The sequence below is a fragment of the Ostrea edulis genome, chromosome 9, assembly GCF_947568905.1.
Source record: "Ostrea edulis chromosome 9, xbOstEdul1.1, whole genome shotgun sequence".
NCBI classification, from domain to species: domain Eukaryota; kingdom Metazoa; phylum Mollusca; class Bivalvia; order Ostreida; family Ostreidae; genus Ostrea; species Ostrea edulis.
In genome coordinates, this window is record NC_079172.1 from 18169056 (window position 1) to 18184049 (window position 14994).

Genomic DNA, 14994 nt, shown 5'->3' on the forward strand with positions numbered 1-14994 from the left:
GGCTGAAACCCAAATTGAGCATCAGTTATTATATCGTCGTTGTAAGACCACTGTACAAATCTTTGGTTTAAAATCGAAGTAAATAACATACAAACACAACTCACTAAACGAGTACCTCTGTAATTATTAGGATCTGACGTATCAAACTTTTTATGCATTGGAACAATTATGGATTCTGACCATGCATAAGGAAAATGCCTATTCATCGCCAAGATGATCGTTCAAATTTATTTATGTGAACATCGAATACTACTATGGTGTAGATTTAGAGTGGAGACTGCCCAGTACGAGCCCTGCTACACTAGGTTTGTTGCGGCGAGGCGACCCTCGGATCCTCTGGAAATGGGGATGGGTCTTCTTGAAGATCCAACAAAAGGTGGTGAATAATCTCATGTAGTGAGGAAATAAAGAATGAATTGATGATCACAGATCCCCACAGTATAGTCGGGGGAAGGGCATCGCATACACTCTCTGTTAGTGAATATCATGTACTCATCCCAAAACGGCATTTACATCTTTGACACGGTTCTTAGTGTCCGAATACCCTGCGTGATCAATGTTCACTGTGAACGTACAACGGTGGACGCTGATTGTTAACGATTAGGAGTTTACTCAGGTGTCTAAATATCAACTTCATGTTGTCAAAACAAATACTACTCACAATGTTTCGAGAATCACATGCATCATCTCTTTGTGTATCAAATGTATTAACAACAAAATCTATTTTTAATTCTGACAATATTGTCACGTTAAGAAAATGAAGTAAATTCTTAAAAGCTATCCATCATACTCTGTTCCCTCTATAATGACTTTGTTTATATTGCTGCAGTTTGTACATATGCATATATTATGAGCACATCATATTGTATATTTGTATGAATACTTATTCTATCAATACCTTTCTTATTGGTAAGGAGAATAAAAAATTGTATTGTATTTAAGGCTTTAAATCACTCTATAATTTACAAATTGGCATCTCTTGAATTGTTTATAAAAAAAATTGCATATCAGAGATTGTGTCAGGACTTGCATTTCTTCATTCATTTCCTGCAAAAAAAAAAAAAAAAAAAAAAAAAAAAAAAAACACAAACAAAAACATACATCTGAATTAATTGAATCCCACAAATCATTATGATTATAATATTTCTCAGAAGGCCTATGGTTTTTCCAAATAACCCTTTTAGATATTCCTTTTAGGCTATGTTCCCAGAAATGTTGTTCATTGTTTTATTGATTTTGCATATGGTAATGATTAAAATGGGGCGACATTATTACTGTAGGTGACATACTGACTTATGTCACCACGAAAAATTGGTATTTCTCGGAATATCTTTTCCTGGCAAAACGCGACCACTAAGTCACAATGTTGCTAACTGTTTCATTTAAAACACACGTAAAGTAGTTTTAGGCATGAAATGAATTAATTTTGCTGAAAAATATAAAACTTTAGAAACATGAGATGTGTCCTTTAACTTATTATAGTAAACATGAAAAGAACTCCTATACTTTGTACAGCATTCCTATAAGTTAGACAAGGGAAACGGGCATCACTGAAAATGGTTAAACTCTATAAAAGATACCTTAATTAGGACTGGTAGTATCCAGATTTGAAATGATTAACATGTAGATGTTCATTTTCATTAAAAGGTCATTGTATGACTTGGAAAGGTCAATTATATAACTCTTCTAAATGTTCTAATTATATGATGTCAAAAACAACTTCTGAAAATTATCTAATTACCACAAGATTTGACATTGAAACTGGCAGGTTTTTAAGCATTGATAGTCACAGTCTATATGCTTTTAACAATATACGTGATTATGTGAATTTGAATTTTAAGTAGTATAACTTCACATTTTATTAGAACTTTTGATATCATTTAAGAACACTTTCTGTTATTTCAACAATTGAAAAACATCCAATTCATGAGTAAAAGGAAAAGTCCAATCTACCAGAAATAATATGACGACTCCCCACATTATTAGTCTAGTAAAATTGTATGGCATGTCAAACGTTGCAATATTTGATCTTTTCCATTTGTATTGTATAATTTTCCATTTGTATTCTATATTTTCCATTTGCATTGTATAATTTTACATTTGCATTGTATAATTTCCATTTGTATTGTATAATTTTCCATTTGTATTCTATATTTTCCATTTGTATTGTATAATTTTCCATTTGTATTCTATATTTTCCATTTGCATTGTATAATTTTTCATTTGCATTGTATCCAGCGAATGTTTATTTTGATTTGTTACGAAGGATTTCATTAGTTAACGTCACTGATGTACCACATCTGTACTGTAGACGTGCTTAGCACACAGGGCCGCATCGTCGCAAACCACGGTTTTGAGTCCACTCACGCTCGAATAGAAGCATCCGTGGGTAACCGACGATGACAGGCCGGTTCTTTATCGTGCCAACGCCTGTGCAGCGATACGGAATATCTGTTTTTAAGGTCTTTTAAATGCCGAGTGTTTGGCAAAGGAGCAATCACTGTCTTATGTCTCTAAAGCTTTGATGCGGCAATAATAGTAACGGTTCTCGAACTCACGACCTCTCGCCCACAAACCAAGCGATATATTACTGAGCTACCGCGACCAGGTCCTGGACTAGTTATTTTTAAAAATACTTAGCTAGCTCTAGTAATGGCGACCCCCCCCCCCCCCACCCCCGATCATTTTTTTAAAAAATAGAACTGTCCAGAAAAGCATGCACATTTTTATTAAGTCAGAATTCAGTAGATTCGGGGGACTTAATTCGGCCCTTGAGTCCCCACCAATTGTTAACCTCGAGTTTGGTTTGTTACAACTATTCAATGGATTAATCTTAAGTTATCGTTTATCGAATTTGGTAATGCGCGAGATGTTGAAGAGGTAAAGTTCAGGAGCCACGTTTCGCAGGAATGTACCGTATTTGCTAAGTGTAATGGCGTAACCCAACCCCCAACCCCCACCCCCACCCCATTAATTGATCGCTTTTATGCGTCTAATGTGATCAGCATATTCAAACTAGTCTCCTATTTAACCACTGGCTGATCTAGATAATTCTGAACGAAAGGATGCAGTAAACTGCTGGATGTCTGGGGACTATCTTAAGATCCCTAGTGAATCCAGTGCAAAGCTTTGGGGGAGGGGGTTGCAGTTGGAGGGCGAAGTCAGTGGCGGATTTAAGGGGGGGGGGGCGCAGCCGGCGCCCCCTCCCCCCTCAAAATTTCCAAATTTAAGGTAAATCTTGGTATCTTGTTTAGAAAAATGTATCAAACAATAAAAGAAGCAATAATTTCTTCCATTCCCGGAGAAATAAATGACAAAGTCTTTTGATTTCTTGAAGTACTTTATTGAGAGAACTTAATTTTTCCAGAAACCCTTAAAATTTGCGTCATTTTACTAATTTCACTTGATTAAAAATGACATATTTCAAGCCCTATGAAATTTGTAAAATCCAGGAGCTTCCGGGGACTTCGCCCCCTGGACCCCTACCCACTTGAGGCAGCCCCCAGACCCCGTGCCTCATAAAGTGGCGCCCCCGTAACCGCAATTCCTGGATCCGCCCCTGGAAGTCCCCTGGACAAGTGCGTTCTGACAAAATAAAACGTACATGCATGCTTTTTTCGACATCTGTATATAAAATATCATTTGTGAAGGGAGGGGGGGGGGGGGTCTCCCGGCGCAAGATTCCTCATTGCTGGCTACATGTATGTTCAACTAGTCCTATATGGAACCGATCGCGGTAGTTCAGTGATATGCCCTTTGGTTCGTAACCGTGAAGTTGCATGTTCGAGTTCTTCTCGTGTCATGGCTTCATCAAACCTTAGACGTAAATATCGACAGGCGTTGACACGTTAAAGTACCCCCAATGCTACGACACAGTGCCCATACATGTAGCATAGTAAGTCTATTTGTGGTACGTCACCTGGTGACGGCTAAATATAAGTGGGACCTAAACTAATGAAATCCTTCGTAACAAATCAAAATAAACAATCCCTCGGATGCAATATAAATGAAAGATTTTGCAATGCAAATGGAAATTATACAATGCAAACGAAAAAAATATATAATACAAATGGAAAATATAGAATACAAATGGAAAATTATACAATACAAATGGAAAATATAGAATACAAATGGAAAATTATACAATACAAATGGAAATTATACAATGCAAATGAAAAATTATACAATGCAAATGGAAAATATAGAATACAAATGGAAAATTATACAATACAAATGGAAAAGATCAAATATTGCAACGTTTGACATGCCATAGTAATAACCACCATGTAATATGCATGGACATTATTATTACCCTATAAATATTCCACAAACATGACTTTAATCTACAATCGATCAAATATTGTTGCATTTAAATATTTTTCCTATGACTCTTTTTTCTACTAATATTGTGACTTTTGTCCCTGTGCCTTTTTCCCCGTGCCTTTTTTTTCCGGTTACATTTTCCCCCCGATTACCGAACGAATATATGGATAAATTTACATTTTGTAACAAACAATAAGTAGGTGATGAATTCTGATATCTGTTAACCCGGACTTACTTTTTCTCCAGAAAGGTGTAAATTCTTGTCCAAATAATATTAGCTATATAATGAATTAATGTATTTTGAAATATATTTACTGTGATAAGCCATGCCAAATTCATTAGGATAATAATGTTCATATTCATATGATATCATATTCCAGTTGTCTTTATTACTGTTCATTATTGAATACACTTTTTTGTACTACATGTACTATGCTCCATGTGGGGCCTCTTAGTGAAACAAACGTTTCAAAAGTTTTGTAAAGTAGTGATTTTTTAAGACATTTTCTCCGAGATTTACCCGTGGTTCATTTACTTCTGGTGTTCAGGTAATTATCGACTTCTAAGTAAAACAAAATATCCAAACTTGTTTTGCGGTAGATAAAAGGGGCGGATACGCTTGGTACTATATACACACCCAATTCGAGTGCTCATTTGACGCTAGGCCGATTCCGATTGTCCGGGCGTGATCTATGGTCTCATCTGTCATTGGGAGGCGGTATGTGTTTGATGTTTGTCCGGATGATTTGAGTACTACACGCAGGTGTCAACTCAAAATTTTATAATTAGTGACGACACCATGGGTATTCGCTGAACCCGCGATTTTGACAAGAGTGTGAACAATCGTGGCAGATTAATTATGATTAATAGGGAATTGAGTAGTGAAACTCAACAGTTTCAATCTTGTACAAACATCTTTAGATACCCCATATATATAGCCGTAACAAAACAGAAGTTCTAAAAGTCTTTAGTTGTGCTGCTGACTGCAATAGAAGCTACGAGAGTTCTACAAGATTTCCGAAGTTCCGAAATTCTATAGCTGTGATTTTGACTGCAATCGTAGAATCTACAAGAATACTATAACACTATGGTATGTTTTTCTTTATATATTGATAATATAAGATCTGCTAAAGGGACTGATTCACGCTTCCATCCTCACCCCCCCCCCCCCTCAATTTTTTCCTCATTTTTATTGCTCAAAATTTACTGTTTAATGTGTTTAGAAGATTTCACAAAAACTTAAGGTTATACATTATCACAGAAGCTCATTTCTGAGAGTTTATTGTTTGTTTTGTAAACAGAGATTGCGGTATATTATATACATGTACGAGATGATAGAGTTTATTGTTTGTTTTGTAAACAGAGATTGCGGTATATTATATACATGTACGAGATGATAGAGTTTATTGTTTGTTTTGTAAACAGAGATTGCGGTATATTATATACATGTACGAGATGATAGAGTTTATTGTTTGTTTTGTAAACAGAGATTGCGGTATATTATATACATGTACGAGATGATAGAGTTTATTGTTTGTTTTGTAAACAGAGATTGCGGTATATTATATACATGTACGAGATGATAGAGTTTATTGTTTGTTTTGTAAACAGAGATTGCGGTATATTATATACATGTACGAGATGATAGAGTTTATTGTTTGTTTTGTAAACAGAGATTGCGGTATATTATATACATGTACGAGATGATAGAGTTTATTGTTTGTTTTGTAAACAGAGATTGCGGTATTCATGTGCACCTGACAACAATAACATAGTACGGGGTAACTATTTCAATTTTTGAAATTGTTGATGCAGTGAATGAATTGGTATTATAAGAATCAAACATTCTTTTTGAAGAATTTATCGATGTGTAAGCTCCGGATATTTTACATGTAGCCCCCCCCCCCCCCACCCCCCACTAAACTTTTCAAATTTAAGGTAAATCGTGATATCTTGTTTAGAAAAATGTACTAAACGATAAAAGAAGCAATAATTTCTTTCACTCCCTGAGAAATAAATGACAAAATATTTTGATTTCTTGAATTCCTACATTGTATATTGGAATAACTTAATTTTTTCAACAACAAAAAAACAAAAACAACCCTTAAAATTTGCGTCATTTCATTAATTTCACCATAAAAAAAATGATAGGAAACAGTACAAATGACTAAATAGAAGACATATTCCAAGCCCTCTAAAATCTGTAAAATCCAGGAGGTTCTGGGGGTTCATTGTCGCAAAGCATGGGTTATTGTTTCATTCTATTTCGTGGTTTGAGACGATGCCGGGGGTTTCGCTGTAGATCCCCTGCCTCATAAAGTGGCACCCCTCGTCACCGATATTCCTGGATCCGCCCTGTAACGCTTAAATAAACATTTCTTTATAATATTTGTCAATAGTCTAAAATAGTATCAGTTTTTAGCGAGCAGACCAAATGTTTTATGGCAACTTGATTCCGATTATCATTATTTTGTTTTGTGAAAGTAATGAGCGACAAATTACATCAATAATCAATTCTATCTATGAGTGATAGTTCATCGGGTTAAATAAATTCATGATCTTTTGATTTTCTTGTTATCTTTCCCTTTTCTATGTTTGGTTTTATTCTTCTTTACCTCCTCCCCCATTTTGTTATTTATTCATTTTTCTTTAGTTTATTTGGTTTTTAGAAATAAGATAGAACATGATCTTGGAAATTTAAATACCATGCGCTCGTATTTATATGTAAACAGGTACCTGTAGTCGATTGCTAAAAGGTTGGTCGCGGGTTTGAGTCTCGCAGGGGTTTTTAATTTAATTTTCAAATTACTTTCGACTAAAACTGCATTTGATGTTTTGTCTAAATAAAGTAAATTTGAAAGTTTTCAATTTCGAAATATTGTGGTGCATATCCTCCACTTTTCATCCATTAACAAATTTTTCTGGTGTAGCATACCCCCTTAACTTCTAACGTTATATAAACATAATACCGATGAAATGAAACAACAAAAGTCCCGTGGGTCACAACGCTCACCTGAGCCGCCTTATTTATATATAGAGGAACACTAACACAGAAAGATGAATTAGGTTACTACATATGTAAGAATGGCCCAACAATATACATTGTACAAAACCAATTATAAGAAAAAAATAATTTCCTTTAAACTGGAAATATATAATGACCCGGTGAGAGTTTGGATTAATGCTTAGATGTCCATGGCGGTTCTTGAAAAGATTATCTTTAAAATAATGTTCCCATACATCCCCGTGCGAATTTTAAGGTGTTTAATGTTTAACGACCATATTTCATATATATAGTAGATGGAAGGTGTTTTTTTTTAATCATGGTATTATTTTTAACTTCACCTAGAATTTTATATTGAAGTCTATGTTTTATCAAATTATTTTTAAAAGAAATTACATTTTCATTCAAATCTCTTAGCGAAAGGTTATATGTATACACTATCTTTCTATGAAAATATGAAACAAAATTGATCATTTACCGCACACATTAAATTTATTTTTTAGATTTTACTTATTTTTAAAAAGAGCAGATAACTCTTCAAAAAGGTCTCAGGCACAAAAAGGTCAACTTTCAATCATGTACCGGTCATTTGAATTTGATTCACTTCAATTTTATCATTATTTAACAATAAACGTTTTGATCAAAGCATTCAAAATTGTTTATTATCCGTTCGCCATTCATTGAATACCTTTTAAGCCTAGTCTCGCTTTGGTTCTCAAAGTTGCTATAAACAAATATAATTAATCTACAAGTGCACCACCTCGTGGTTCTTGAGAAGATTTTTCCTATTTATTTCCATGTGATTTAAAAGATAAAGTTGTGTATATATAAATATGTAATTGAATTAAAATGTTGAAAAGAAAAAAAAATATTTCTACATGTTTATACTTTTTGTATAGATCTATTTCTCAAGAACTTGTCGTCTATTAGTTACATGTAAAATCAATACGGGAAGTGAAGTTAGCCAAAAATGCATGGGCAAGCGAGAAATTTTCACTCACATTTAGTCTTCACCAGCTCACATGGCAACGTCACATTGCCGGTGAAGGGCTGCAAAATTTAGGCCTATACTCGGCGCTTACGGCCTTTGAGCAGGGAGGGATCTTTATCGTGCAACACTTGCTGTGACACGGGATCTCAGTTTTAAAGGGACTGGTTCACGATTTTTGATAAAAATATTTGTCATTTTTTTTATGGAAAACATTAAAAATATAACTAATTTTATATTGACAGCCAAAATTTTGACCTTCTGAATGGATGAATAAAAGCAATATTTTAGCCTTAAATCTGTGTTATGTAAATAAAGACTCGAGTCTTTTAATGTATACAAACAAACCAGTGAAATATTAATTTTGTAATGTAAAACATCTTAATTTTACATAGTCACAAATTTGAACTTTTAGGTGACACATTTTACCCAAAGAATGCTTGAATTGTGAAAAATATAATAAACTTCGATCAATTTCCATTTCTTTTGAAAATTTCGTAAATCCTTGTTTACAAAACAAATCATAAATTCTCTAAAATGAGCTTCTGTGATAATGTATAACCTTAATTTTTATGTGAAATCTTTTAAACACATTAGACAGTAGTTTTTAATCATTAAAAGTGAAAAGCAAAATTTTGGGGAAAATCGTGAATCAGTCCCTTTAACGGTCCCATCCGATATCAATATCTTGAAAACTCTTCGTTTGACAAACATCAAACTTGATACACTGGTACATCCTAAGAAGTAGATGGCCCCTATCGATATTTTACCGCATACTTCTCATTTGCTACTGCTAATTAAAATCTTTTTCTGTTCTCTTTTTCAGGCCACAAGTAGTCAAAAAGCTATGTAAGTATAAAATAGACATTTAAAACTTTCTATAAGTAGAGTTAGTCAATGAAGATATACTTTCAATAATTGATCAATCGTACAGTGAAGATAATTATATACTATAACTTTTTCGTACACAGTGAAGATATCAGTGTACATGTACTTTATATATAATCCTCGTATTACGCAAGTATATATAATCTGTGAAATATTCATTCAACATCAATTTACGCAGAGATTTTTTATTTCTATATGTATGCATTAGTAATACAAATGGGAAGATTTCACACCACAGGCTTCTTGTGAATGAATGCAGCTAATATTATCTTACTTGTAATTGTACTGCTAAGTCAGAATCTTTAGAGAATTTGTCGATCAGTTCTCGTTTGAGTTCCTGATTTCGAGTCGGAGTTTGAAGAAAGTTCATTCAGTGCATTATTTACTCATTCTGTTGCATTTGTTTTTGTAGGACCCCCATTGCCAGGTGGATAGCGGCTTATTTGGAAGAAATGTCCAAGGAGCAGGTATAAGTCAAGAGAACCTGAAATATTATGTTAACTTTCATAAAAAATCTTGTAGTAAATTTCTTTTAATGAGAAGCTACTATCGTTTGATGAGACAAATTCAGATTCTACCAGTCCTGGTTTTCCTCATTGATCATTAAATATTATTGAATTTTCAAAATTTCTGTGCACACACAATTTTCATTAACAATATCATCAGATGATGCAAATAATTGTTTTCTTTATCCATGCTGAATGAAATAATCTAAGTTAAAAAAAACCATGGATATAAAAATAAATATTATACTTTTATTCGTAGGAAAGACCTTACCCTGCAACAGAATGTGAGGACTTAGTAAGAGCAAAGGAATGGAGGCAAGAAATCATCGATGAAATCTCCAGGAAGATGGAGCAGATTCAGAATGGTATGTAGAGATAAAGATTGAGAAATGGTCTATATAACATGTTTCATTGTAATGTGAATCATTGTAATGTGAATATTGTGAAACATTGTAATGCGAGGCATTGAAAAGTCAATCAGGGCTTTTGATAAGTAAGCGTTTTAGTGATTAATTTGAAATTTGAAGCAGCTAAATTAGATGTTGGATCCGCTCGCATACTCGTTTGTGTAGCGAGTATGCAAGCGGATCTAACATCTAATTTCAATTAGATTGACTCGGGGAGCAAGCTTTATGGGGTAGAGGATTGGCACCAAATTGAAAGTCCTGATTACCATGTTAAAGATCTTGGATTTAGAGATTGTGAATGTTTTTTTATGCACATGATTAGACTAGATAGACGTGTTCGCCCACTGTAGTGAAATTTCTGGTGTACTTTTTAGCTGGTCTTGGAGAATTCAAACTGATAGATCTGAACGATCAGATTAACATACTTCTACTTGAGAAGGGAGAATGGGATGAACAGATCAAGATCCTTGGGGGTCCTGATTACAAGGTGAGTTATTTCGTTTACTTTGTAAGTATAGAAAATGTGTAAACGTAGATACTAGCGGGAAATATTCTACCTATCATTCACAATTTAAAAATAATATGATCCACCAGTGGTAGAGCGTTTGCTTCGTAACCGGTTGGGGGGGGGGGGGGGGGGGTCGAGCCCAGCTGGTGCCAGGACCGCGTTAGATATAAGTATTGGTTAGTCCTTCATCAAGCGCTCGACATTTAGAAGTGAGAGTCACGGGTCTTTCGGATATGAACACACTAAAAAAAAGTTTTACTTAGTAATTCATATTTACTTAAATTTGTATATGTAAGCAATGACAAATTACTTGGTTTTTACTTATGGTATGCTACTGATTACTAACTATTACAAAAATATTTTAAAATTGTAATATTTAATTATTTTACTTAAAACAATAAATTATTTACTGCATCAAGGAGAATTCAGAGCAGCTGAAGTACATTTACACGTTACTGGTAGTCTGATCACTATATACTATAATGATATAAAACAGATAAAGGTATCAGAATTTAATTCCTGTATCATTTATTTCATTATTTCACATTCATACTTATAATTGCAATTGTTTTATTGTTAAAAAATATTTGCAACAAGATGTGTTTGTGAAACACAAATGCCCGCGATAATGGCCAATTCCTAAGATGGCCAAGGTCACAGGGACAAATATCTTGGTACCAGTAGAAATATCGTGTCACAAGAAATGCTCATGTGCAATATGAAAGCTCTGATATTTACCATTATGACAAATGTCAATTTTTTAAAAAAGTAGTTAAAATGTCAAGGTCAAAAGGTTTTGTACCCATGAAAAGGTCTTGTCACAAGGAATACTCATGTGAAATACCAAAGCTCTAGCACTTACTGTTCCAAAGTTATCAGCAGGGTTAAAGTTTCAGACAGGATGACAGAAGGACAAAACAATTATTATCCTTAAGAATAATATTAGTCAATTTCATTGGTCGAGGGCTGATCACGTGGAGGGAGACAATTCGTGATGTCTCCCTCACGCGCAGGGTGACAACTGTGTTGTCTCCCTTTAGAAGATAACTTTTAATGGCAGAAGTGAGAAAGCTCTATACTAAAAATAATTGAAAATTTTGCGGGATCGTTAATCTTAATCGTTAAACTTCGGCGTCACATTAACAGTCACAAATAACAAAACATAATTTTTTAATGGAAAGTACAGATGTAGATCAAATAATGCACTTTGATATCAAATAATAGATAGTGAAAATAGTTAACTTTTAAGTGTTGGTCCCGTGTCGAGTTAAAGAACTCTCGCTGTGTTGGCCGTAAGTGCGAAGCATATGTCATTTATGGTACTTCACCTACAACTGGTGACGTCTCAATATGAGTGAAAAACCTTCAACGGGACGTGAAACCAACCAACCATGATCAACCAAAAATGTTAAAACATTGAAAATGTGTGCATCTTTAGCAATAGAATATAATACTATCGGGAGGCTAGGAAGATATGAATTTCTTTCTAAGTGCAAAGCAGATGTAAAATATAAACTATAGTATTATTCATGTTAAGTGAGAACAAACTTTTTATAAATGCATAAATTTGCTTGTATCTCTAATTTGATGAATTTTTGCTTTTAATTAGGAAATTGGACCCAAGATGATGAAACTTGAGTGGAAAGAAGTTCCCGGAAACGAAAGATATAAATATTTTGGTGCCACTAAAGATCTCCCTGGCATCAGGGAATTATTTCAACAAGAAGGTAAGAATTTGTCTCAGACAAAGAAACAACAACACAATGCTGTATATTCATTCTTATGTCTTCCCACTTCCGAGGGGGGGGGGGGTAATTATTTTTGTACTTTCTGTCCGAGAATATCCTGTGAACGCTTCTCCTCCTATAGGGCTAATTTTGACATCGTTTAACAGTGTTTCGTTCCCATCGGTAGATGTGCATAGTCTTGGAACACAAGGACCCAATTATATTTTTAAAAGTTACAGTGGATCTAAGAGGGGTGGAGGATGTAAAATAGTTTGTGAACACTTCTCCTATATACCGTTGTTTATCCAATAGACTTGGCACGTTGCAGATGTGTATATTGTCTGGACAGGTGGATCCAATCGTTAGCCTTAAAGTTATAGTGGATCTACGAGGGGTGGCGGGTATAGAATAGCTTGTGAACACTTCTCCTCCTACATATATATATATATATATATACAGGATGTAATATTTTCCTACAATTTACATTGGATCAAAGAGTAGTGTTTATAGTATTTTTTCACTTTCCTATATCTACTTGACATTAATTTTGATTTGGTTACTATTTTGCAGCATCCCCTCCTTGCAAGAAGAGACGACTCAGGCTGTTTATCGATGCTGATTACTGCGGTTGTAAGAATGAAGGTGATTATCTCATTGTTTCCTTGGAAGAGGGGATGCCATTCAGAAAAACAAATTATATTTTATAAGAATATCTACTTGACATCTCATTTGTGTACTATTTTGCAGCACCCCCTCCTCTCAAGAAGAGACTACTCAGGCTGACGAACGATGTAGATGATGATTGCTATGGTTGTAAGGATGAAGGCGATGGTCTCATTGTTGCTAAGGAAGAGGAGATGGAGGAGAGAGGTAATACTATATAAGAGCTTGGTATATTAAATGTTTAAAGATATACAACAAGTTAAACATAAAAAAACCCATTTAACTCACTCCACCTGTTTGTGATCTACAACATCAAGGGAAATGATTTGCATGATGTTTGATAAATATTAAGTTTGATTTTGTATATTTTTCAGAAATGGTCCAGAATAATGAAGAATTGGTAAAAAGAGAGGACACCATTGCTTGAAGGGAAGTTCCTGAGGCCACAGCAATTGAGGAGGAGGAGGAAGTGGAGAAAGTAGAGGAATATATTGAGGAGGAGGAAGTGGATGTGGTGGAGGAGGAGAAACCATATTATACCAGGATGCATGCATTTGTTAATGTGAGTGTAGAGATGTATGTATGTAGCTGCAAGCTGATGCTATAAAAGGAATTATAAAGTAGCCATGCTCTGCTTTTAGCATCATTTGATTAAGACTAGTCACTTATTTTAAAAGTGATTTATTTATTTATTCATTATTTGGGGGTCACACTCTGTGTGTGGGTGTTTTGTGTTATTCTTTCGTAAGAGTAGTCTCCTATCTATGGAACGCCATATCTGTCTAATGTTAAGTTATTTAATTATATGATGTGTTTTCATAATTATATATCATGGATTCATATTTATATGCTGTGGTTATATAATTATTTGCTATGGTTTTATAATCATATGCTGTGGTTACATGCTATGCCTTTGATATTATGTGCTGTTGATATTCAATTATGTGCTGTAATTTTTTTTATTATATAGTATTGACTTTTAATGTGGATCTATTACCCAGTACTGTGTTCAGTTCTCATATCATATGCTGCTGATCTCATATCATAAGCAGTTCTGATATCGTATGGTGTAGATTTTTAATTTTGTGCTGTGGATCTGTTATATCCTGTTATTTTTTTTACCATTACATAGTGGTTTCGTGTTTATATGAAATGGTTTAACATTTATATGATGTGTCATAATTATGTGGTTTGTCATTAAGATGTCTTTCATTATGAGGTTCGTCATTATAGTATGATATTTACGACAACCGGAAAATGTTCCTCATTATTACTACGGTAGTGATCATTCATAGCTACATTGTATTGTTTGATCGTATAGTGGTCACTTCATTGATTACTTCTAATGTCAAATCCTTTGTCCAACTTAATTTGATGTATTGTTGCATTGTATGATAGTGATATTTTATGCTGAATTTGATCCATTGATGCTTCATTTTTGCTTCATTGATGTTTTATGCAAATTTAAAAAATGAGAGATAATTCCAGTTCATTTTGTCGTTGTACGTATCATCACTCAAAATATACAATCTGAATAAACATTTATTTTTTTATTTTATACTTTTGTATTACAACATGACTGTGCATCAAACTTGAGCATGGAAATAAAACAATATCATCTTAATAATTGTAGTTTTGTATTACTATGGAATCAGGATCAAGGGAAATTAAAACATCCATTAGCAATGCACTGAAACAGCATATCACCGGTGTGATTTTTTTTTTTATATGTCCGTCTTTTGATGGTTGTATTTTTGTTTGTTCATTCTTCGGTTAGAATTTATGTGTCTGGACCACATCTTTCACACTGCGAGACTTGGGCCGGGTGGGGCTATCAATCCTGGTCAGCTGATGCATCTTTGGGGGGGGGGGGGGGGCGTTGTGTCGGGATAGGTCTGGCCCCCTTCTGGAATTTTATGGTGTTTGTACCCGGATCATACTTTGTATCTTGAAACTGCCAGGTCTCGTAGAACCGTCAAA

The 14994-nt window shown here is 34.2% G+C and overlaps 1 protein-coding gene across 1 annotated transcript; it reads left to right on the forward strand.

Moving 5' to 3' along the window:
* The first annotated feature begins 3082 nt into the window (after positions 1-3082).
* On the forward strand, positions 3083-13273 carry LOC125660244 (pre-mRNA-splicing factor ISY1 homolog). Its single transcript, XM_056150656.1, has 7 exons — positions 3083-3160; positions 9142-9164; positions 9616-9670; positions 9969-10074; positions 10491-10603; positions 12234-12351; positions 13099-13273. Exons 1-7 carry the CDS (start codon positions 3083-3085, stop codon positions 13233-13235), a joined length of 630 nt encoding a protein of 209 aa, XP_056006631.1. The 3' UTR covers positions 13236-13273.
* Positions 13274-14994: the final 1721 nt, after the last annotated feature.